Below are 26,417 nucleotides of genomic sequence, written 5' to 3' on the forward strand. Positions count from 1 at the left end.
ACCTGGCCGATATGAAACGAGCCACGTCCTCTGTAAGTATCATCAGCCATTTGTAGATAAATTTGTGGAAGCCATCTTGGATTTTTTGACATATTTTTAACACGTCAGACCACTGACTATTCTTGCAACTTGCCCTAATGTATTCCTTGTCACCTTACACCAAAGCTGAGACACAAAGCTCATATTCTCCATACATACATTTAACAAACTATGTCCATTTAAAAGTAACAGAAGACATTTTTTCCCCTTTTTTGGAAGCCATCTTGGAATTTTTACATACTAAACCACTGACTGTCCTTGTAACCTGTCCTGTTGTATAATTTGACCCTTAAAATCATCGTTTAGACACCAAAATCGCATCTCCCAGACCGATATGAAATAAGCTACGTCCGCTTTAAGTATCAGCAGCCAAAGTAAGAATCAAGTTTTGGAAGCCATCTAGGAATTTGTGAATACCAGACCACTGACTGTCCTTGTAATTTTTGCTTATATATTATTTGACCGGCCAGTGGATTAGAAATCAAAAACAAATCTCCCAGGCCGATATGAAATAAAGCATGTCCGCTTAAAATATTAGCAGCCATTTCAGAATCAATTATTGGAATCCATCTTGGATTCTTGGACATAGCAGACCACTGACCGTCCTTGTCCTGTCCAATGTATTATTTGATCCATTTCACCATGGTACAGTCACAAAAATCATATTCCTGTATATTGTGCAAACTATGTCTAGGTTTTTTAAAACTAATAACAGCATTTTGGGCTCCATTTTTGGGAGGCAGCTTGCATTTTTTCGCATACTGTCCTAGTAACTGGTCTCAACGTAATTTTCCATTGATACCATAGTCTAGACACCAAATCCTATCTCCCATGCGAATATGAAATGAAATATTTCCATTTTAAGTATCAAATCGCAATCTTAAACTCCTTTTTTGGAGGCCATTTTGGAATTTTTAACCCGCCACTTCACTAACTGTCCCTTTAACTTGTTCCAGTGTACTGCTTCACCCTCGAAACCAAATTAAAAGTCATTTAAGTAATATATGAATTTTGGATTTTTAGCCTATGTCAGCTATTTCAGGCGTCATCTATTCCCAGGTACTTTGGAGTGCTTACATTCACTTTTGCCTGTATCAACAAATTACGTTACCCCCTAGACCATGGAATATGAACCGAAATAGGATTCTTGGGTGGATAATGAATAAGTATTCATATTCAGAGAATGGCGTCCATCTTGGACGCTATCTTGAAAATAACCACTTTCCTCGATGCTGATTTTGGTATATTTTAGCATGTTATTCTTGATACATATAACACCAAAATTTGTTGAAAAAAACATTTGTTGCAATTAGTTCCGGTAGCTCCGGGGGTATTGTTGGTCGTATATTGACCCATCTACAGTGAGCAGCGCCTGATTGAGCATAAAGCTACTCAAACAGTTCGTGTTTCCTCTTTTGAAATACGATCCCTTAAAGGGGTAATCCAAGCTGACTATACAATGGATTGATCAGATAAATATAAAAATCATATAAAAATTTAATGAAATCAGAAAACAATATGACAACTTAAACATTTGCATTTTTCGATGAAACAGTTCATGGTATGTTTTCATAAATATTCAACTGAGCAAATTGATGATAATTCATAACTACACGTGTTCCATATGTACCTTATTACATGAAATTATGCTTATTCAAATTTTGTCGTCAAAGAATTGGATTGATAAAAGATTTAATGTATTGTGTATTCATTGCTGCCAGCTATTTTATCTATTCTCCTATAGCAGACATATCACACACACATGTATGGATATATAAATAATTATGATTTCATGTAAAGAAAATAAGAACAGGAAAACCAGGGACGTTACATCATCAGTCAACTTAATGAATATTCACGACGAAGTACAAATTACTGTTTTCACACAATATTGCTTAACTTTAACATTCAATAATTTCAATAACGTTATTTGCTATCAAAATTTGATGAATTTTTCAGCATTTGTCAGTGAATTTTGCTTTATTTATCAAGACATGATAATTTGCAGTCCAGAGTACCACTATATTCTATGTGAAATTTGTACAGTTGAATGGCAAAATAGGTTTGACTTTAACTTATTTGGAACATTTATACATAATAATAGTCATATGCAACATTACCACTTTAACACGGCGACCCTGATCAGGCACTCAAACATTCAAGACATTGCTTCCCAACGGATACCCATTTACTATACCTGGATGGAGAGAGGCAAATGTAGATAAACGCCTTGCCAAAGGATGCGAATGCTGTGGTGGGATTCCAACCCCGTACATTGAGGTTCAAAGTCCAGACTGAGCCACAACAGTCTACACCCCTACATGACATATTTTCAGAAAATTATTTCGCAATGTCATAATGCATTCATGTTTCACCGCAGCAATTAAAAGACTATCATGATTTATGTTTTCATTTAAAAGTATTTTGCCATCTTGTAATGTAATACTTCTTAAGACCAGCCATCAGCAAGGACTTGAGTCTATGCATTTTCCCCAATGTAAGACAGGGGCAGCGAAAGCGTTTTAAAGTTGGTGGGAGACACGAAATTATCACATATGAAGAAGGGTATTTTACCCCAGTGAAATATACTTTTACTGAAAAAGGCGTATTGTACCATTACATCTGGTTATGGCGTCGAGTCGAGCAATCGCGTATATCCGACCATTCGAGAAAAAGGTCCCCGATAGATGTATTCCCGAAACGTCGGATCCAGTTTCCCCGATGTTTGGCGTAAATTATCGAATGGTCGTGTAAACTGTACCCAACATTCAGGGAATTTAGCTGGCTCTTTCCTCCAATGCGCAGGTTTCGCGATTGCCCGATCAGATGCGACGACCCGATGTGAGAACAAAAGCCGATAAAGCATGCGGCTAGACCCAAGAAGCCCCTTCCCTCAGTCTCCATGTTTTCTGCCATAGGACAGTTTGCTTTCATATGATTTATTTCAAAATCTATCTTCTTGTCAGATTCAGTAGTGTTCGCCACTGCTGACTTCCCTTGATTCCTACAATACACAATAACAACAATACAATCACCATCGTCTATGTTCTCTGCAAGTCATCAAATTCATATGAATAACCTAAGCAACGCATTTTGCAAATATTCAAGTCCGTCTTCAGGAAGATTGCAGTATAATCTATGTCTCACACGGTCATTTTTCATAATTCGGTTGTGATTAAGTGAGTAAAATATCGATTATGCTTCGAACAAGAGAAGCTTGTAATGCAGATCGTTACCCTCTACTTGCTGTTTTTAATTATATTCATTTTGTTTTGCCTTTTCTTTCCTCTTATCGCTGTTCGAGTTTTTCCGCCCTTTGAGAGGTACGAGTGCTTCGTACGTGTTCCCGTCTTCAAACACGCTGAAATTCGACCTCGGGACTTCGTAGATCTGTTCCGCAGTCGTTTCCTTACTACTTCCAGTGAATTTGAAGACATCTGCAATCGAAGAGAGACAGAGAGAGTGTGAACATGATCCACGTACAGTCTGTTGCAAAGTCTATATAAAGAATCCCAAACAACGGCCATGTTTGCTATGAGTCCAATGTGCCGCACAAATTTACGCCAATTCAAAGGGGCTGTGGTGCCTAGAGTTGCCAAAAAGGTGCCTACACATGACCTAGTGGCGCGCAGTGGTACAAATCGCCTCTCATCTGGCGTGCACGTGGTGGCGCTTAACGGCGCAAAATGAGTTTGGCGCGACGAAAAAGTCTAAATGTTTTAGAATTTCGTCGCGCCAAATTCGATATTACGCAATGTTACAGTGTTACGCACCAACACGCGCCATCTTGATGGTAGTTTGAACCACTACCCGCCACTCGGTACCTTTCGGTATTGGCGCGAACTGGCGCAAACTAGTGCCACCCAATTGACTCCTAGCATCATGTCCCATCTACATTCCGGATGATCAAAAAATGCAAAGTCTATGCGTTCAAGGTAACTTGAAATTAAACTAAGTAATACATGCACTTACCAGATGATTTACTCTTGAACCAGCAGACAATGTCATTTAGCCTCCCTTTAAAGCTCTCTGCCGAGGGTGTCAAAACGGTGACATCCCCGTCGCTGAACGAGTGTCGCGGACGTGTCCGGTTTGTGGTAACAGCGCCACCCACGTTTGTTCTAATCTCAAATTGGCCGCCTTCGAAGAGAAACTTGCTGTATCGGTCGATTTCCTGGTCGATGCGCGTCAGCTCGCGCCGAACAACGTGGGTCAGGTCGTCTCGTTTCATTTCCTGGAAGACAGAGATGAGGCGTACGAGGAGTGCTCGAGCTTTCTCACGGGGAGACGTCGATGGACAACAGGACGTCGCCGCCGGGCAGGTGCCGAAGAAGAGGTGGATGATGGAAAGTGGGGACTGGAAGTTGTAACGGTCGGACATCCTGTCAACCTAAGAAGGAAAGCACAAGAAAAAAGATGAATCAAGAGCGTAGGCTGGGATGCACTGGCGTGCACGTGCACCCTCCCGAAGAAATGTAGTCTTGTTCGAACGTCCGTGTAGGAATAAAAGCAAATTCAAATAGTAATGACGTCATCATCAGCTGCGCGTTGAAGCCGATTTGGACTTTACTGCTACCGCAAGGCTTGCCGCAAACCAAAATTATGATTTTTACTATTCCTAATAGGACTATTGTGCCAAACTTCAAATAAAATAATAACTTTTACATTCTATCTAAAATGCGATTATAAAAAAAAAATGCGTCGCATCGGTTCGCATAGTGAACGCTAAGTTTTATGGCAAAGTAGTCGATATCAAGATGAATAACTTGTCATTCCTGTCTTATCTGAAGGATTCAAATAATAGTTAAGCTACCGCATTCAACAATTGAAAAGGTTATTGCTTAAAATACGTCATGTACAGAATAACTGCTGACCTGTTCCATTGATAGACCAATCTTGGTTGCGAAAGTCATCCAGTCTTTTTCGCTGGATCCAGTCATTGAAGCTTGCAGCATCAAGCAGAGTTCGGCGAGAGCTTTGTAGGACACGTAGATATCTTCAAAGCGGGCTTTCGACGTGTCGGACTGTGCGTCATACGAGTTCAACAGCACCACCGACTTCCGGTCGACATCCGGAACAGGTTGCGGCGACACGGAGGTGCAATCTGATGATATCTGGGAGGAATGTGATGAGATGGATGTTTGACCGGATCCATCACTAGAGGGCGGGGTAACCACAGTTTGAGGTACAGTCAGCATTGGTAAACGTTTTGCAGATGCCCGTCCAAGTGATTGCTGTAGGCAAGATGTAAAAAAAATGAATGTTTCAAGTAGGTTCCCGTTGATCCACCGTATGCGCATTTCAATGCTACCGCTGCTTTGTGTGACACTTCGCCAAGGTCGTGAAGGAAGACTGATGAGTTCAGGTCCAATTCGATTTGACTTCAGTCATACTCGTTAATGTACCCGTCGACGTATGTCGACATTGATATCTGGCAGGGTCATTTAAATCATGCTGATGGAAGCGCGGATGATCACTGTTTTATAGCGGGAACTGTTACGAAATAGTATTGGAATTCTACTTACACTGTATAAATGAAGTTGTATTTTAGCACTTACAGTGCTTGCATAATGACTGCACTACGAGTGCTGATTTTTTTTTGCAAATTTGAACTAGAAAATCAGCACTCGTACTGCAGTCACTATACAAGCACTTCAAGCGCTAAATTAGCACTTCATATTTTACAGTGTACAATGCATCTTTAGTGAACAGTGGTCCTCGGTCCTTAATAGCATTTCGCAGTGGCAGACACAAAAATGACTGGCTTTCGCGAGTGAAGAATCATTATTCTTCTTCTACTAGTCATATTTTTTGTAGCATAAACCTGTCAAAATTATCTGAGCAAATGATACCTCACCCCTCTTCCTTTGTAAAATCCTGGAACAGCTTCTGCTTCAGAACATTTATATATATTGTCACCAATGCTAGCTATGGTGAAGGCCTTGGACTATTCCAATGATCTTAACCAATGTGATGGGGTAGTTAGTCCAGTGTGTCAGTTAAGCGGACATGACTCTAAACGCAAATTGGAGAAAAACTTACACTTTGGAACTGGCCACTCTTTGCCACGGTGACGTCACCCACCAGCTGAACAAAAGTGGTGACGTCAGCATCCTGGTAGTTTGCTGAGGATCCCTCGTGGACGACAACCATGCACTGGACGAACGCATCGGCGGACATGAGGTTGGTGGTCGGATTTGACAGGGCAAAGGTCACAGAGGGTGGATACGGATCGGCGTAGTTAAACAGCTCGTCCGGTGTGAATTTCTGTCATGAAAATTGAGTGACTCGATTGAGACATGTTTGTATATCAATAACAATAATAATATGCAACATTTATATACCGCTTAAATGTTTCTAAGCGTTGCATAAAATTACTCACTTTGCCACCCTCGACCCAGGCGCTAAATGGGTACCCGGTAATATGCGAAAGATTATATATTTCAAAATTTGCCAGCGCCATATATAATGAATACAAGGAACTCCCCAGGGAGTGGAAATTGTGCCCTTTTCGTGTGGGATTGAAGTAATTCCAATGACCGTGGTAATAATATGCCGTAAAGCGCTTTGAGATATTCTGGGAAAAGCGCTATGTAAAATTGGCTGTTATCATTATTATTATTATTATCATCATCATCATCATCGTTATTACCCCAGCTTCAGCACGGTTGCCCTGATCGGGCGCTCGAGCATTCAAGGAATTCCTTCGTACCGGGTACCCACTGACGACACCTGGGTGAAGAGTGGCAAATGTTCATGCATATAGATAAATGCCTTGCCACATCCACTCCTCCTTCCCCCAGGATCATTGCCAATGCAACACTGCGTCTTCGTTTCAACTGACGATCGATGGTTTCGCACTCTTAATATTTTCTTCACGAGATACACTAACCTTGTTTAATCCGGTAACATGATATTTGCTCCTGCAAAAATATTGCTCCAGGGGGGTGTTTCACAAAGATTTAAGTATGACTTAAGTCGCACTTAAATACCGACGCGTATATGATATGCAACGCGCGATCTCATTTATAGATACGCATTAGTGCGCGTCCTCATGACACGATCTGACCAATGCGGTCAAGCCTTTCATACCGTACGCAACTCGGTATTTAAGTGCGACTCTAAGTCATACTTAAACATGTTAAATCTTTGTGGAACACCCCCAGGCTTAATTTCGTCTAAGATATAGGGTCAGGGTTGTGAAAAGGTGTTATGTTACGTTTAGAGGAGGGTATAGAGTTAAACCTAGCGGTGAAGTTTGTCATTCCTGTGTGGAATTTAGAGCGAAGCAATTGTCGCCGGAGCAAATGTCATTCAACAGTGTTTCATTTTGGGGAATCCCCCAGTCTACTACCATTTTACGTCAGGATGTCATCGACAACCATTGCAACGGAGTTTGGTAGTGTGGCTACATGATTGGGTTCATGAACCTATCCAAGGAGGATTAATCCTATTATAACTGGGGGTCTTCTTGCTGAGCATTGTCACAGCACCCCAAGTAACAATAGATAAATCTCCGTGGATAGGTCCATGGTTGGGTTTCCACTGCTCTTCAACCAGTAACTTGGAAGATTTCCGACCTGATGTGATAGTTTTTCGCTTCCAACATGCACGACGCCTCAAAAACAAATAATAGCTATTGTCAAATGCCCTTCAACAAAGCAGCATTTGTCGGAAATTTTGCATTTTTTTTCGTCAGCTACAAAACCTAGGACGAAATTGCTGTTCTGGTCACAAATCTTTGACAAAGACCTCTCACCAGATCATTGTGATTTGACTGGCATTTTCAATACATTTACTAAGTTCTAGAATCCTTTCCCGATAACCTTAATTTTGGGAGTTTGGTCCCACCTTACCCTAAGCGATACTCACCGCGGTTGAACTAGTCTGGAGAATCCAAGATGTGTTCTTCAACTGACAGAATGACACCCAGATAGGTTGACCCGAAGACGTCTGGATGGACAGCGCCCTCACGTGGTCTAGCTTACGGAATGAGTCTCGCTTCTCTGATTCGATTACTCTCTGTATTGATGTAATCAGATGAATGAATAGAATGTTTACTTGTTTTTCAAAAAGGAAAAACTACTGCCAATACATTGTCATTACCTACTAGGCCTGTGTGCGCTAAGAATGGCCCTTAGAAGCTGCATGCCCATGATTTACCTTAGTGTGGCCGCTGCGTGTTCTCCTTAAGAAGCACCACATTTAGAGTTCGTACATACCCCAAATAGGAGAAAAGTAAGTAAAATTACCTAATTTCTGTAGGGAAACCCGTTTTCGTACATATGAAGTTTTCCAGGACCGAAATCACCTTCATTTTTTTTCTTGTCAAATTTAAAACAACATCCCATGATCCTGGCGCTAGGACAGGACCCACGAGTCCGAGGCCCGTGTTCTGAAGGTGGGTTTAACTTAAACCCAGGTTAAACGTTGTGGTTTAAGTATGGACAGCCAATCCTTACATATTCACTAACAGTAGAGATATCATACTTCAGCTTATTTGGCTCTCAAATCATTCATAATTGTGTAGGAAGTAAAAATAGATGATTGTCTTCCCTATCGACGAATCAGGAAAGAGCACAGTAAACATATGAAACATACAACTTAATAAAAATTTTGATACTTTTGGCTTCCCATACTTATTTAAGTTAAACCCGACTTCAGAATACGGGCCCGAGAGTCTACGAGACAGAAGGTTCCATGTGTTTGTCTACGTAATGCTCTCCTAACCTCGGACTCATGGTCACTTGGTCCGGTGGGAAGACCCCTTGCGTTTCAGGAGCATACAATTATGATCAAAAAAATAAAAGTCACACTTCAATGTCAATCGCTCTTTTACACTTGCCTGTCAATTGGCATGGGAAATTCAGTCTCTTACTTACTACACTGTAAAAAATAGTGCTAATTGAGCAAGGTCCTGTACGCAGCACAACCATCAAATGGGGACGAGAGGAGTTGTTTCAGCACCCTAGCATCCTCGCTTCCCAGGTTCATGTAATTGCACTGTAAAAAAGTGCTAATTTAGCACTTACAGTGCTTGTATAGTGACTACACTGTAACTGCTAGTTCAAATTTAAACTAGAAAATGAGCACTCGCAGTGCAGCCATTATACAAGCACTGTAAGTGCTAAATTAGCGCTTCATTTTTTACAGTGTAGATTTAGATTTAGATTTTATTCATTTTCCGTTCACAAAGCTTAACAAAATCAAACAATACATAGTCAAATTTAAAGTACAACATCAATCGAAATAAGGTATAAACAATGAGAATTAATGCAAACTAAAGTAACTTTGACTATAATAATATTATTAAACAGAACGGAGGGGCTTGCCAAGAAAAGCAAAGCTTGTATGGGAGGCAAGCCCCCGTAACTTAGTTTAATTTAGTATATTTACATGGCCCTGGAAAGCGAGGATGCTAGGGGTGCTGAAACACCTCCTCTCATCCCCATTTGATGGTTGTGCTGCGTAAAGCACCCTTGGAAATCAGGTTTTATGGTAAAATGTCGAAATGCTATCAAAATCACCTTCCATTTGGAGCGATAACCACTTAAATGAGGGGTTTGTAATTTTTTGCAAACCAGCACCCACACTTCAATAATCGTTCCAAAGGACACTGATGCCCGTTGGGAGAACAGTTTTCGGAACTGAAGTGGCTACTACCGTGGGTAAATATGCCGTTATTACTATTATTATCATAATCAACTATCTTCAAATCTAAATTAAAAAAAAACACTCTTTAGTTAAGAAAGTCATGTGTGTAATTAAGTAAAAACAGCTCTAGCCAGCGTAAAAGGAAAATGCACTACGCAAATGTATGTTTAGCCATTCAATTATTTATTTTTGTAGGTCACTTTGAGGTTTAGAACTATATGTGCACCAATATTGCGTCATGCTTATGGCAAAACTATGAAATCTCATAATGAAAAATACTAGAATTTTCGTCACCATCAAAGCACACTGTAAATGAAACGTGAGGGAAGAATTAAAGGTATTGTTTAACTTTGTGAGCAGCCGATTTAAGAAAATCTCAAACCAAGATGAAACATGTGTACAAGTGCATGTATTAGAACTAATAAACCCTGAAAACAACCATTATTGAGAAGGAAAAGCGAAAAGTACATTAGACAAACCCCGATTTTGTAAATAGGCGACTTATAGACACCTAAATAGTACACATAAGTGTATGGGATGAAATCAAGATGGTGTTTTCGGTCACTTTATACGTCAATTTTTGAAGCACTAAATAATTATTTTCGAACGCATTTTTTCTGGGCTTCATTTTTGTAACATATCACAGACACAGGTGACAAGTGTTGAACTTCTAGCTCGGAATTTCTAAAAGTCAAACCAATGTTAACCAATCACTTTAAACATGGGAAACACACAGATATAAGTGAAGAAAGTATGTGCTTTCCACTGCATAAACAAGGCTTATGACTGAATATACTTATAGGTTGCATGAATTTTCTTTTCTAATACAACTTGTAAACTGCATTCAGTGCATTTTTTTCCTTATCATGATCATAAATTTGTTTCATAAAATGAACATGAATGGAAAGGTATGCTTTTCCTACTTTCATTTGACACTCATCTCAACGTTCAGACCCGCGTTTAGGCACATACGACTGGAGTAGATCAATGGAAAATTGGTGCTACCAAAAATTACACTGAATTCGGGGGGGGGGGTTCTGGGCTGCACTGTATGTCCGGTGTTTGTAGCAGTTACTTCGATGTCTTTCAAGTAAAAAAAAATAACGAAGCCAATATGACAGTCTCTAATGCTGATATCCATTTCTGGAAATTGTTGTCACTATACTGAAAGTCTGGGCCATGCAATGTTTGAAGACAATAGTACCGATACAAATTCTTCATCTTCGCGACGATCGCCTTCACTTTTCTCTCACTGTGAGAGAGAGAGTAGTCTGCAGGCACAGACCCTAATTGAAACGTTGATCAACAAGTGGGTCTTCTCACAAGACTAGCACAAACACAACCTGCTGTACTCGGATCATTAACATGGACTTTACAATGTTGTTTTTTTCCTTTTCTTTACGAAGTATAATAATTGATCTTAAAATAACATGATTTTTTTATATATAATAATGATAATATAAGAATTGTATAGAGTACGTATCCACCTTGTTAGTAGTCCAGATTGGACCTTGTTGTTTGGAAGTGCCCTTTCCCAAGGCTAACATAGAGGGCACATGTTTCCCAATCTCTAATCAGCGCCAATCCACTCATCTTCCCTCCCCAACAAGTGGATTGGCACTGATTAGAGATTGGGAGACATGTGCCCTCTAAGTTAGCTTTGGGAAAGGGCACTTCCAAACAACAAGGTCCAATCTGGACTACCTTGTTAAGTGTTCAAGGCGCTTTTATATTGCGCCGGCCGCGCGTTTCCGTTTTACACCCTGGCGAAGGCATTTTCCGGAAAAGTAGCCAAAAAGCGACTAGTGAAGAGTCTACACACGTCGCTGGTTGCATGCAGCGTGATGACACAGGCGAGTCCACCACACTGATCTCTCCACTAAGATCAGTGGTCCACCAGCGCATGCACAGAGTTCCTCGGCACTTCATGTACAGAGAGAGCGGCAGTCAGGAGTGAAATCAATATACATCTCTATGAGTGAAATCCGAACATGCTTTTGCAGTCGCGTTGTTAATGATTTTTTTTTCTAAAAATAAATTAAAATGAATAGAATGACAGACAAAATCAAAATAAACAGATACTTATAATGGAAAGACAAATTGAAGTTTGATGGATTGATACACTTAGAAGCAGCCGAAAGATAGATATAGAAGACTGATAAATAGATAGAGACAAGATAGCCAGATAGATAGATAGATAGATAGAAAGAGAGAGAGACAGAGAGAGAGAGGTGGATAGGTAGATAGAAAGAGGGAAAGATGGAGATAGAGAATTTGAGAGACAGATAGATAGATGTTATAGAAAGATAAAGAATGAGAGAGACAGGATAGACAAATTAACAGATAGATACATAGATAGATATATAGATATATAGATAGAGAGAAATCGGAAATAGATATAGATAGAGAGAAATCGGACAGACAGATGGATAGATAGAGGGAGGGAGAGAGAGAGAATTTGAGAGATAAATAGATGTTAGATAGATAAAGAATGAGAGAAGCAGAGAAGATAGACAAATTAACCGATACTGTAGTTGTAGAGATAGATAGATAAATAGATAGAAGACAGACAGATGGATAGAGAGAGAGAGAGCTGGAGAATTTGAGAGATAGATAGATGTCAGATAGATCAAGAATGAGAGAGAAGAGCGACAAATTAACAGATAGATACTGTAGTTACTATAGGTAGAGAGAGAGAAATAGAGAAAGACAGACAGATGGATGGATAGAGAGAGAGAGATAGAGAATTTGAGATAGATAGATGTTAGATAAAGAATGAGAGAGACAGAGAAGATTATTAGATAGATAGATACTGCAGTTACATAGATAGATAGAGATAGATATATAGACAGATAGAGAGAAAGACAGACATCAGCAAATCGGCAAGGCAAATGATCAGGGCATACATTCGTATTGAACCTGGAAAGTCTAAGCTCAGCTGCACTTTGCAAATTTATGTTCTGCGGATAACTTCGGTGAGGACTTTGGATCGCGCGCCCAGCTGATAATGTAAACAAACGTAGACGTAGACTCTTCACTAGTCGCTTTTTGGCTACTTTTCCGGAAAATGCCTTCGCCAGGGTGTAAAACGGAAACGCGCACCCCGGCCATAATTAAAAGCTAGACTACCGATTCTGGAGCGCACAGCTTTTTAAGGTATTACTTCCTGTCGGTACCCATTTACCTCACCCGAGTCCAGTGCAGCACAGTGTGGATAAATTTCTTGCTGAAGGAAAACACACCATGGCTAGGATTCGAACCCATGACGCTCTGTTTGAAAGGCGAGAGTCAAAACCACTTAACCACGACAAACCAACACCAATGGCGTATAACCAGTCCTTAACTCCTTGCACCGTGAATGAAATTATGAAAAGACAATAAATAATGACCATTGTTTTTTCATATTTATTTTAATTTTTACTTTCCTTGTTGTACAAATATCGACATTAATACCCATAGAAATTTTGTAGATGTTACTGAATAATTTTAGTTATTATAAAGCTTCGCATACACAAAGATGAAGGCGAAATCTAATCATTACAATTCGTTAGATTTATTTGTATGAATATGCAATTTCGCAACATTGACATAAATAGGGGAAATCGTTATACATTTTCCCTGATATCATGATGCGGCATTATGGAATCACTATAAGAGCTTAACTGGTTTCATTAATGCAAAATCATGTAAGTTTTGTCATCTTGATAGCTGTGATTGAGTGTAATATTTCTTACTGAAAGTGGAGATGATAATTATGTCAATTTTACTTTCACTTTCGGAAAATTACGATTATTCATAAGTAGTTTATCGCGGAGATAATCATTATCTGTCTGTGGTTGACTTTAATAATCGTGATCGCTTTCATGTGCAGTTCAAATAAAGGTCCAAACAGCTATCAACTATTTTAGTGTCTGGATAAGAAACAGAAACAAAATCCTAGCTTCAAGCCACTGTGAAAAGGTAGAAAAGGCTCCATGATGTGAGTTATGTTTTACTCTCATCTAACATTTCACTTTTACACAAGAGTATAGTGACGTGGAACTTTTTGGTGTTTTTTTTTTGGGGGGGTCATCTTTTTAAATCTACGTCATTCTCCCCAAGTCTAAAGGTTGAATGTCGTTGTAATACATAAGAAATCCATGTAGTCGTGATGCATCATCAGTTTGAGTAGTCGTGATACATTATAATCCACGTATTTGTGTTACTCTAAATCTTTCAGCAGAGGTAAAAATGGCAGAGGTAATAATGGCAGAGGTAAAAATGGCAGAGGTCATAATGGTATAAGTAAAATTAATCTTCAACCCCCATGAAAAAAAATCATAAAGCCCCCGCATGTAAGCCCTACATAGATTAACTAAGAAAGGTTCTAAAAAAATAAAAATAATGGAAAGGGTGACATTCTTAAAATCATAGATAGATCGTCTGCACCGAATTGATAATCTTTTGGCTAGAATATCTTTTTTTTCTGTACTCTCATGGACAGCCTTCTCATGTCAAATCGCTGTATTAGTATTCAAATTTGAAGCACACTCTTGATCACAAATGTACTTAATTCATTACAGGAGAAGTTCAACCTCGGTTAAAAGTCATTGTAGAATAGCAGAAAAAATAAAATGATAATGGTGAGGGTTTTAGGAAATCAATCAAAGATTTAAAAAGCTATACTTTTATATTTCAATGATGACGTCATTTGCGAGCAGCCTTCCCATATTTTGTGTATAGAAAATATTAATGAAATATAATTTTCATTATTACCTCTGCCATTTTTACCTCTGCCATTATTACCTCTGCCATTATTACTTCTGCCATTTTTACCTCTGCCAGTTTTACCTCTGCCATTTTTACCTTCGCCATTTTTACCTTTGCCATTATTACCTCTGCCATTATTACCTCTGCCATTATTACCTCTGCCATTATTACCTCTGCCATTATTACCTCTGCCATTTTTACCTCTGCCATTTTTACCTGGCACCCTAAACATAATGGCCCGAATTCACAAAGGTGGTTTCTGCAGAAACCATGGTTTCAAACGAAACCATCTTTGTGAATTCGGGCCAATATGTCTGAGTAGTCGTTAAACATAATAAATACCTGAATACGAGTGGTTGTTAAACATAATAAATCAAAATGATCAGTATAAATAAAATAATCCATGTAGTGGTTTAACATAATTAATCCGAGAAGTCTTTCAACATAATAATTCCGAAGTGTCGGTAAACACGGTTAATCCATGTATATCAAACAATGGCGAGATTTCGAAATCATAGCACATACAATTTATTGTCATATGCCTTTCACAACAAACCAGTCTTTGGGTTTTTCACGCGTGAATCTTGAATCATCATTGTCATGAAGATTGCAGTTCGTCCTTAGAATAATCGCACCTTTCACACGGACAAATTCGTACCTTAATCAAAGTGAAACTTGATAGGAATTCACCTCCAGAGTACAATTTGAATTCGTGATTGTGATAGCGTTCGTGATTCTAGTTTGGATTCACACGTGCTGACATTACTTTTTACTGGAATCATCATTCACATTACTTCATCATTGAATCCAGTTTGCTTGAGTCCACGATTGCATGTGTTTTATCTACGTTCAGCAGCACCCATCCATCCTATCAGGGCATTCTCCCCTTTTTCTTTTCTTTTTCGAGGGGAGGGGGTTGGGGATATTTTAGGACGGGTTGATTTGTCCTATACAAACTATATTTTTTTGATAACTTCGTATTTATTTTGTGAGTATCATTTATCATTTATTCATTTTTTTCTCATTTGATTACATATATCTGTATTTGTACTTTGTTATTGGCTGTGTTATCTATTTTTCGAGGGGCCCACATTGTACAAGCATTACTTTTTAGTGGGTCCCTCCATTTCCATCTTTAATTTAATTTCTATTGAAAAATAGTATACTTACTTAAAACCTCCAATGTGTTGCCCAAATTGTGTGTTTTTTTTCACAACATGTGTATTATTATTTTTGTTTCTTTGCAACAGATACAAATACTTATGTTTATGTATGGTATACAACTTGTGTTTGTTTCATGGAAGTGAAATAAATAAAATTGAATTGAATTGAATTACGATTTTTTACCGTGTGAAAGGGCGTTTAATAAATAAAAAATAAAATAAATCAGAGTGGTCGTTATACATAATGAATCAATGTAGTCGTTCACCGTAATTATAGGCCTTATCCGACAAGTCGTTAAATATGATAATTCCGAAGAGACGTTTCACACGTGCTAATAATTCGTCATTAACCTTATTTTTCACTGAAATCATCATTCAAAATTACGATTTTTTTTTTTTTACCGTGTGAAAGCTAGGTGTTTTGTTAAAAATGGTGAATCAATACCGTAGTTTCGTCATGGACTCTGGACATCTAAATATTTGCATTTTTTTTGTCAGCTCGGAATCCTAAGACGGTCATAATAATAATAATAATAATAATGATGATAATAATAATAATAATAATATAAATTTATATAGCGCCATCTATCTAGAAATATTCTATTCCGAGGCGCGTTGTTATTATTATTATTATACCCCGGCTTTAGTTAGAGCTGCCTTTCAGCGCTCATATTCAAGGAATTAATCCTGTCGGGTACCCATTCATCCCAACTGAGTTGAGTGCAGCACAATGTGGATAAATTTCTTGCTGAAGGAAACTACGCCATGGCTGGGATTCGAACCCACGACGTTCTGTTTCAAAGTCAGAAGACTAATCCACTGTGCCACAGCGCTTTGCCTCGGTCGACCAACTTTCGGCAAAGGCCTATCAGCTGTTTAATGTGACTTGACGAGCATTTTAATAGATCTATTATATGATGCAGAATCCGTCCCCGTTGCGATGTCGAAAACTCGTTGATCTAATCCAGCCATGGCGTAATTTCCTTCAGCAAGAAATTTATCCACATTGTGCTGCACTCGACCCAGGTGAGGTGAATGGGTACCCGGCAGGATTAATTCCTTGAATGCATGAGCGCTGAGAGGCAGCTCGAGCTAAAGCCGGGGTAATAATAATAATAATAACAACGCGCCTTTGAATAGAATATTTCTAGATAGATGGCGCTATATAAATGCCTATTATTATTATTATTATTATCCTGACCACAATGACTTCTTCGCGTGGTGTATAAATCGCTGGGCTCCGTCTTATACAAAGAGTTACGATTGTCCGATCAATCGTAAATATGGAAAGCCAGCAACGTCAACATCTAAAATCCATGTTTGCTCAAAATATTTTCTTCAAATCATGTATATTCCTACATTCACTATTTTCTTGACAATTCAGTATGCTTCTCTTTGCTTTCAAAGGACATTGTGCAAATTGCCTAAAGAAAAGATTATAACATTGATGGATTTCCATATACTTGAGATTGATTGGATTGATTGTAACTATTTGAAAGACGGGGCTCTGATGTCGAAACCAAATTTTTTAGCAAGTCAGTTTTGAAAGTACTTATTACCATTCAAATCACGGTCATTAAGTTTGTGCTTTGTATTTTCCCTAATCAACATCTCTCATGGCTTAATAAATTGGCCGATATATATTATACAGAGATTGACATGTTCATAAACACGGTTAAAAGTCATATTCTCTTTTCATGCCGTATATTGTAAGTCTGAAATTGATTTTATATTTTTATTTTAATTAACTTAAGTTAATTTAACTTAAAATTAACTTTAGGTTGAAAAATTAAGAACACATCACAGCTTGAAGTCGAATTACAACAGGTTTTGACAGCAGAATGCATGTGTCAATAAACGTAGCGTATATGCCTATAAGGGGCCTACAATATATAAACACAACCTACAACGATACGGCATGATGACAGTTATTACATTAAGATAAACACATTAATCACAGAACATAACAAAAGTAACTCAATAGTGCGTTAGTGGCAGTAATCATGTCATTCACATTATTTTAATAAAATCCGCTGAAACATAAACTAAGTTTTGTGATCAATATGCTTCAAAATGGCTTGGCTCTTTAAATGAAGGCAGACAGAACGCAGGTCGTTTGAATATACCAATTGTATTATACAATAATGTAAAAATAATAATAATGATAAGGATAATAATGATAATAATAATAAAGATAAGGATAATAATGATAATAATAATAATGACAATAAAAATAATGATGATGATAATGAATAACAATCATATTAATGATAATAGAACCTTTATAAAGCGCTTGATATATTAGCACGGCTATCATGAGCAGTCAAGGAATTTCTTCCTTCCGGTCACCAATTCACTGCACCTGGGTAGACAATGGCAAATGTAGATAAATGCCCTGCCAAAGGAACCTAGACTTTGTGGTTCAAAGTCAGGAGACCACCTCTACATAAAGAGACTGGCAGATGGAGGAGTGACAGGAAGGGAACAAAAGGAAAAGAAGAAGAAGCAGATGAAGAATGATAATGATCATGATGAAGAAGATGAATATAAATGAGGAGTGATAGGAGGGCGACTCAAGATCCAAAAATTAGATATTTATAAAAAAAATTGAAATTATAACGATTAATGAGTAACGTTAGTGGCAAGTGCCCTGACCTGACCTACAAGAAGCAAAGCTACGAATATATATATATTTATTTATTTAAATGTTTTTTTTCTTACCTCTACCTCTTGATCACAATCCTTGCAGAACACGACATGGAGTTTTGCTCGGTTAGATTCCGGCAGAGATCTACCGAAAAGAGCTACTCGAATCTTTGAAAAGCAAAACAAAACAAAAAAAATGTGGGGTAATCAAATTACAAAAAGTGGAACATTTATTGCAAGAGAGTGGGCGGGGCTCGAACGTCATCCTGAATTTGAATCGCATGTGTCAGAGAATAGGTAAGCTCAATATGGTGCCAATTTGCCGCAGTGGTCGTCTTTTTTTTATTTTGAAAGTAATAAAACAAAACATAAGAAGATTGGAAAAGGGGAGACGTTATTTTCATAGGGTGCTCAGGCTTCATCATGAATTTGACATCTCACCTGCCAGAGAAATATTGAGATCGTTTACATATTTTTTTTGAATGGTGCCAATTTGCGGCAGTGGTGTTTGTTAAAAATATTTTTTTTAATGACTAAATGTTAGTTTCAGGTGCATAGTAATGAAATGTTAAAGACTGGAGGAAAGATCTTTCTTTGTTCTTTCATAAATCTGAATCCAACAAGTGTCCAATCATTTAAAGTGGTAAATGCAACATTGCAAAAAGACTATCATTCCTCCAACCTTTCAATTTTTGATTAACCAGTTCATTTTTAGAGTGTTGAATGGATGTACCTTTCTTTTCGAAGTATCGCGAGGTATCGCGAGATTCTGATACTCCGGAGCTGCTTTGGTCGCCCTGATGACGTAGAAGGCGGACTGAGAGACCATGAGAACGCCACGCCCACCGCAGACAGTGAAGAAGTAGTCGTGACCGGGAGCTAGAATCCGCCATTTTGAATTCTCTGGTGATCGTTGAAAGAGAAATAATAATGAGGAGAATTGCCAAAATAACTATTGCCCACTCGTCGACTCAGGATTGGATTCAGGATTTTCCAAGAAGGGGGGGGCGCATTTTTCATAGGAAATGAAGGATATTTCGTCCCCGAAAAAAAATTGACAAGCAAAAAAAAATAATAAGAATTAAAAAAAGGTCTTCAACCACAATTATGGGTTTTTCATACCCCGAAAAAAAATTGGCAAGCAAAAAAAAAAGAAAAAAGGTCTACAAGTTCAAAAAAGGAGCTACACCTATGTTTTCATGGCATTTTATTTTTACATTACAATTTGTTTTGCTTCTCATATGGGAGCTGGGGGCACGTGTGCCCCTTGTGTACCCCCCCCCCCGGATGCATCGACTCATCACATGGTCTACCTTAATTTAGGCTAATGCCATTCCATCCATGGTGATTCACTCATGTATAAATATTATCTGCCTGAATATACAATATGATGACAATGATTAAAATCAATCCAGCCATCCATCAAAAGTTCGTCCAGACAAAACCATTTGGTCCAAATTTTGGTCCAATGGCCATTCGTCTAATCACCAGTTCGTCTATAACCATTTCGGCTCATAACTAGTTGGTCCAATACTCTTTTCTTTTCATCCATTTCGCCCAGGAAAATTAAGTCAAATTAGACCAAATGGTATATAAACTTCATGGATATTGAACAAATCGGCTATTAGACAAAATGATAAGTGGACGAAATGGAAATTAGACCATGTGGACAGTGGACAAACTGATGGTAGACTAAATGATAGTAGACGAGTTAGTAATTGGACGAATTGGCACCAATTGGAGATAAACCGATAATGAAAGGTGCGCACAAAAAAATCAGTGTCTACATTTTACGAGTTACAATGATTATGAACCTAACAGTAGTTGTTAATTGCTTAACAGTTTGAAAACAACCATGCTTAAGTTAATGTGTATTAAATATCAAAAAGCCATTCTTTTTTAAAAGAATTTAAACAATTGTTTAAAACGTTTAAAGAACTGCTGTAAGATCCAGGATTTTCTAAAAGGGGGGGGCAAATTTTGACACGCAAAAAAAATCAGTCACAAATTAGGGATATTTCGTACCCGAAAAAAATGACAACAAAAAAAGGGGGGGTTTCATCCACAAATTAAGGGTATTTCGTCCCATATTTCGTACCCGAAAAGGTTTTATTTCAAATTATACTTTTCTTCCATGATCTTGAAAACCGATATACTATAGAGAATGTGTAATAAGGATAGAATCACAAATCCCTATTTATTAAAGGGATGGTCCGGGCTGAAAAATTTTATATCTTAATACATAGAGTACAATTCACTGAGCAAAATGCCGAAAATTTTATCAAAATCGGATAACAAATAATAAAATTATTGAACTTTAAAGTTTAGCAATATTTTGTGAAAAGAGTCGTCATGAATATTCATAAGGTGGGCTGATGATGTCACATCTCCACTTGTTCTTTTGTATTTTATTATATGAAATTAGGTTTATTCAAACTTTTTCATACTTTTATGAATAATATGTCTCCCTTGTAATGAAATAAGTTGCAGCAATAAATATTATAATGCACTAAATCAGTTGTCAGTCCAATTTTTCTCGTTCTTGGAGGGAAAAATTTTAATAAACCTAATTTCATATAATAAAATACAAAAGAACAAGTGGAGATGTGTCATCATCAGCCCACTAATGAATATTCATGACGACTCTTTTCACAAAATATTGCTAAACTTAAAAATTCAATAACTTTGTTATTTGTTATCCGATTTAGATGAAATTTTGGGCATTTTGCTCAGTGAATTCTACTCTATTTATTAAGTTATAAATACTTTCAGCCCGGACCACCCCTTTAAATATGGCCTATGGGAAAGTTGGCCTTGCCCCTTGTCATAATTCACTTACCCAGTTGCCAATTTGAAATATACAGAGTCTTAGTGATCTCAATTTTAAAGCAGCTATAACTTTCTTATGGCTTGTCCGATTTCTTTCAAACTTCCACCATTCTGTTTAATTTATTTTTCTCCAAATGGACAAGGCTGGATTCCCCTTGAAAGGAAACCCAAACCCAAGAATAGAAGTAATCTTATTGGAAAGAGTAAAATGAGAGGAACAATTTAAAAAAAAAGTTTCATCAAAATCAGTTATGAAATAAGCAAGTTATGGGAGTTTGAAAACTCTTGTTGTAATTTTTATGGGCATCCTCAAATTGGCAAACATGCTCCAAAATTGCTGAATTTGTGGACAACTCTCCATTTGTTTTGTTCACAAATATTCAGATTTTCCTCATTATCTTTCAAATTGCATCTTGCCTCCTACTGAGCACAACATGTCATGGGAGAATATAATCCACATCATATATGTCAAGGTCAGGAGGAGATAATATGAAATATGTAAAATAAAGGGGAAAATCTGAAAATTTGTGTAGAAAACAATTGGAGAGTTGTCCACAAAATCAGCCATTTTGAAGCACATTTGCCAATTTGAGGATCTACATAGTAAGTACAAGACTTTTTAATCGTCCGTAATTAACTTTCTTATTTCATAACCGATTTTGATGAAACTTTTTTTTTAATTGTTCCTCTCATTTTACACTTTCCAATAAGATTGCTTCTCCTCTTGGGTTTTGGTTACCTTTAACAGAAAGTAACATTTCTGAGCAACTTACCGGATGAAAAAGCAGTATCAAATGATTTCACGGTGAGAACACTGAAAAAACTCGCCGTACTGTGTGACTCGTCCATGGGAAACGATAAAACGACATCGACTGTGCTGTACTTGAAGCCCGGTTTACCGATGTACATTATCGGACTCACAAGGAACTGATCCGGCTGTAAGCATCCGACAAGCGGCGAGTATCCGACCTGATTCGTCTTCGCCATGAAGTAGAGTACAACCGGTTCCGGATCTCCGAGTATTGCATGGGGAGGAATGAACAGAGTCGCTTGAAGGCGCATGAGTTTCAGGTATCCACCAAGATGGTTGACGTAGGCGCACGCGAAATTTTCTTCTCCCATAACCAGGCTCTGTTTTCCTATGTTTTCTCTTGAGATCTCATTGCAACGGTAGATCCGCGCGTCGAAGTCAATCGCACCGGTTTTCTTGAAACCCGGAAAAACCGGATCCGAGGCAAAGAGGTGACTCGCGTGAGCGGTTATTTTCCGTGGACCCTGAGGATTTCTTGAAATTGGATCCTTGCGCCGCATTACGACACCTTCCAACTGCTGTTGGATGTCCGAGCTTACATTTTTCGAATATCGTCTGTCTTTCTGCGGCTGTAGTTTATGCAGTTCTTTAACCTGAGTTCGGATTGGTAAGGCTGGCTGTGGAGTAACATGTTGAGTGAGGACCGCGTGGCTTGCTCGCGGTGGCAGCCTCGGTGATAACCGGGGCGGTCTCAGGACTACATTTTCATACTGACTCTCCACGGCCCTCCGAGGATCCGGTATCCTTAAAGGTGGTGATTCGTATTGCGATTGCGGTTGCGGCTTCGGTTCGGTTAAAAGATCAAGGTTGTCGTAGGTTGACTCTACCCGATCGGATACCAGTTCACGTGTTGGCGACATGACGCGGGAAAAACGAGACGATATGTGTCTATTTGGGTGACTGATTCGTCGGCGACGTTGGGCAGGCAACGGTCGGATTGCCGGTCGCTCCTCCGATTTCTCCGTCGCCGGAGTATGATTTTCAGACGACTCGGAAGTTCCACTGATTGGGGCCATTGTGACGTAACAATCGGATGGGGATAAACAAGCGGAAAAGAAGACTTCCTCTTCATGGCCAGACCTCGCCATAACTCCCACTTTGTTTTACGGCCTCAGAAAGTAATCACGAACTAGCTCCTATGGAACAAATAAAAACGAAGGGATTTATTTTTCAATTCAAAATAATGAGGTGATGAATATGAGGGGGATCAATTAGGATCGATGAAAGGGCGTAGGCCTACAAGATTGCCGCTAAAAAGAAGTATTTTCACTTTCGAAACTACATGTAGTTTAAAGGACGGGTCTACCCCGACAAATTGTTGATGTGAATAAAAGGAGAAAAATCCTTCAAGCAGAAAAAATGACCGTTTCGTCCAAAAATTGGGTGCAAAATGGGCAAAAGAAAGATATGGCATTTTCCAATTTCGCTTATTTTTAAGAAATAATAATAAGCACAACCTGGTCGGTATGCCAACGAGGAGAATAATCTACCACTCACTATTTCATTCGTATTTTGTTATATGAAACATAAAATATTACAATTTTCTCCTCATTAAAATGTATTCATCCCTGAACACGTGGTATTACGATTATTTTAACATCTTATGGGACAGTTAAATTGGTTATATTGTCAAATCTTTAAATTTGAATTATTGTATAAGATAAACAGTAAAAAAAAATAAGTAAATAGTAAGGGACACCATCGACTCTCTCATTTGCATGTTACTGAATTGTGCATGTAACTGTAAAAAACATGTGAAATTTGAACAAGCCAACTTTTTCATTTACATCCGATTTTGATGAAAATGTTTTATTTATTTATTTATTGTGTTATTTATTTTTTTTTTTGCTTTATGCTTGTTTGATTTCTTTATTCTCTAAGGATTCAAATCAACATTTTTGGGGGGTGGACTAAATCGCTTCACGAGGGACATAATTTGTCTAAAGGGGATGGGTGAACGTGTGTTTATTTGCTTGGGGGGGTAGTTACTTAACCCCTAAAATTTCGAGATCTTCGCGTAGATTTACCACTTCCTATGGATGTACGCCAAAATATGAATGCGTATACGTGTATTTGCTTTTTAGTCAAGATAACGGAAATATATTTTTCCCTTTTTGGTGGCCCTTTAATTTCATATTCTAATAGTATCATATCATTTTCCCTGGCTCCCCCCCCCTCCTTCACTGGTAGCGGGGCCACTTTGTTATTTGTCAATAAATTTTCAAATTCCTGACCCTCCCAACAAACAAAATATATGTATTAGAAGTATTAAAAGGCAACTTACTTCATGCTGATTCCCGGTTGGAACTAAATGACGTCATAAAGGGATTAGATTACCACCAGAAGAAGGAAGTAATTGTGAGCATTTAACGTAGCCCAGCAAATTCAATGGTAGAATAACATAAATATTGCTGAAGAGAATGTAATTACCTCCTTACAATTACGTATATTCATATATTATATCCGTCTTCCGACATGTCAGGCGTTCCTGTGGAAAGGCCCTCCGCAGATAATTCCACAAAGGATTATATAATTTCCTAGTATATCGAAATAGGACCAGTTATGTTTTTGCAAACTGTATCATGTGCTGCTAGGTTAATGTTCCGGTTCTATTTGTCTTCAAGGAGCGAAGTAATTTTTCGCGAAGATTGTTCTCGCTGGAAAATCAACGATCCAAGTCTCTGTCTCAATCACGTGAGTATAGTTTAAGGCCAAGACGACGATGATGATATAATGACAGCTGCTTTAAAAAGATTTTCTTGAAGACAGAATAGGAGCAATATAGGCATAGAATTCCACAAACCTAGATAGTGGTGTTGTTTGTCGGTTCTTCCGCTGTTCATATCTGTCTGAGTTGCAGCAATGTCCGGAAATTCTTATTCAGCATCCACCAGGAAATGAAGATCGCTTTATTAAAAAAAAACTTTCACTTTGTAGATGACCATCACGTTCAAGAAGACGCTATTTCAAAACTAGATGAGTCATTTTCTTATTGTGTGTAGAGGTGTGCAGGTGGAAGATGATGTGGGAGTGGGTCTTAAATCACGCTTTCTCTTTCAACAAACGATTAATAATCGCACAGATTCACCTGGTCTCAAGGGAAAAAGCGAATGACTTTGTGCCCTTATATGTTGTAGGATATAGTTGATGTCGCGTCTGGTTGATGATATTGACAGAGGAATATCGAACAACCAACAGAGATATAAAATAATATATTCATCCTGTTTCATGTAAATAAGGTATTATGTCGATAGGTGTCCACCATTGTTGCCAACGATTTTACACGAATGCCACCACCTTTGCCCAGAATAACGTAGATCTGTCGTGTAGGCCTGTCATGTTTTCAATTCAGTAAACGTGTCGCCTGCGATGTAGAATCCATTTCCTACAGAGCCTTCTTTCATTGCTGTCCTCAAAGAGTGATGATTTATTTTTAAATATAATCTTCGAGTGCAAATCAGGAAGTAAAACTCTCGTAAACTTGACGGAGTCGATCGACCACATGATAATCAAAACTAGTTTAGAGTATAGAATTATAGTATAGAATTAGCAATGGCGGGGTAGGGGGTAGGGATCGGTGATCGTATCTTGTAAAGGGGCAGGGGAGTTATGAATCCCCATCCCATCCCAATAAGTTGCTGATTGCATTTATTATTATTATTATTATCATTATTGAGAGGGTTTAAATGCTCAGTAAAAAAAATAAGCTGCTTACAAAATTTTTCGTCATCGTTCTTATTTTCTCCATAAATAATATTATTGCTATTACCATTGCTACTAATTGTTATTATTATTGTTATTATTATTAATATATTATTATTGTTATCATCATCATTATAATTTTAATCAATTTTATTATATGATTTTTATTGGTATTATCATCATCAGTATCCTTATCGTTATTTTTATGATTATTTTCATCAAACCCTCATTTTTATCGTTATTACACCTATCCATTTTTTTTTCTTTTTAAAAACAATTCTGTCTTTCCATAGTTGCGATTGATCGGATCAATCACAACTCTTTGTAGATGGGCGCTCGTGTTCACACCATCACCCGCTTATGAGGACATTAACACTCGGGGGGGGGGGGCCTGTGTGATTGTACACAGCAAAAACTGTCGTGTTAACTGGTGTACATAGACGACCACACCAGTTATTTTACACCGGTGTTAACACCTACGGGAGTTGTGGCGTGCGCCTGTAATCCAAGCTGTGGGGAAGTTACAAATTGATGCAGAGGTTCGAGCCCTGGTCACGTCTTTCGGATGGTGACGTTAAAGGTCGGTCCCAGACGTAAATAATCATATCTGATTGATACACGTCTGACAAAACTCAAATACACACACTACGGGTGATCTTACACCTTGGTTGCTACATTTACATTATTTGGTGTTCGATCTCTAAGGTATAATTTTAACACCTCAGGGTGTGGTCAAATATTTAGACCAACTGGTGTCAGTTTTAAAACCAGTTTTTACAGTGTAGATTCTTTGTGTTTGAGCCAATGACTTTACATGTCCGCGA

The 26,417-nt window shown here is 38.1% G+C and overlaps 1 protein-coding gene across 1 annotated transcript; it reads right to left on the reverse strand.

Moving 5' to 3' along the window:
• Positions 1-2,012: 2,012 nt before the first annotated feature.
• LOC121422118 lies at positions 2,013-25,292 on the reverse strand. Its single transcript, XM_041616954.1, has 9 exons — positions 24,176-25,292; positions 21,854-23,027; positions 18,985-19,154; positions 18,327-18,419; positions 7,912-8,061; positions 6,082-6,306; positions 4,914-5,273; positions 4,012-4,429; positions 2,013-3,476 (listed from the first exon to the last, which is right to left on the reverse strand). Exons 2-9 carry the CDS (start codon positions 22,977-22,979, stop codon positions 3,292-3,294), a joined length of 2,727 nt encoding a protein of 908 aa, XP_041472888.1. The 5' UTR covers positions 22,980-23,027; positions 24,176-25,292; the 3' UTR covers positions 2,013-3,291.
• Positions 25,293-26,417: the final 1,125 nt, after the last annotated feature.

The sequence above is a fragment of the Lytechinus variegatus genome, chromosome 9, assembly GCF_018143015.1.
Source record: "Lytechinus variegatus isolate NC3 chromosome 9, Lvar_3.0, whole genome shotgun sequence".
NCBI lineage: Eukaryota > Metazoa > Echinodermata > Echinoidea > Temnopleuroida > Toxopneustidae > Lytechinus > Lytechinus variegatus.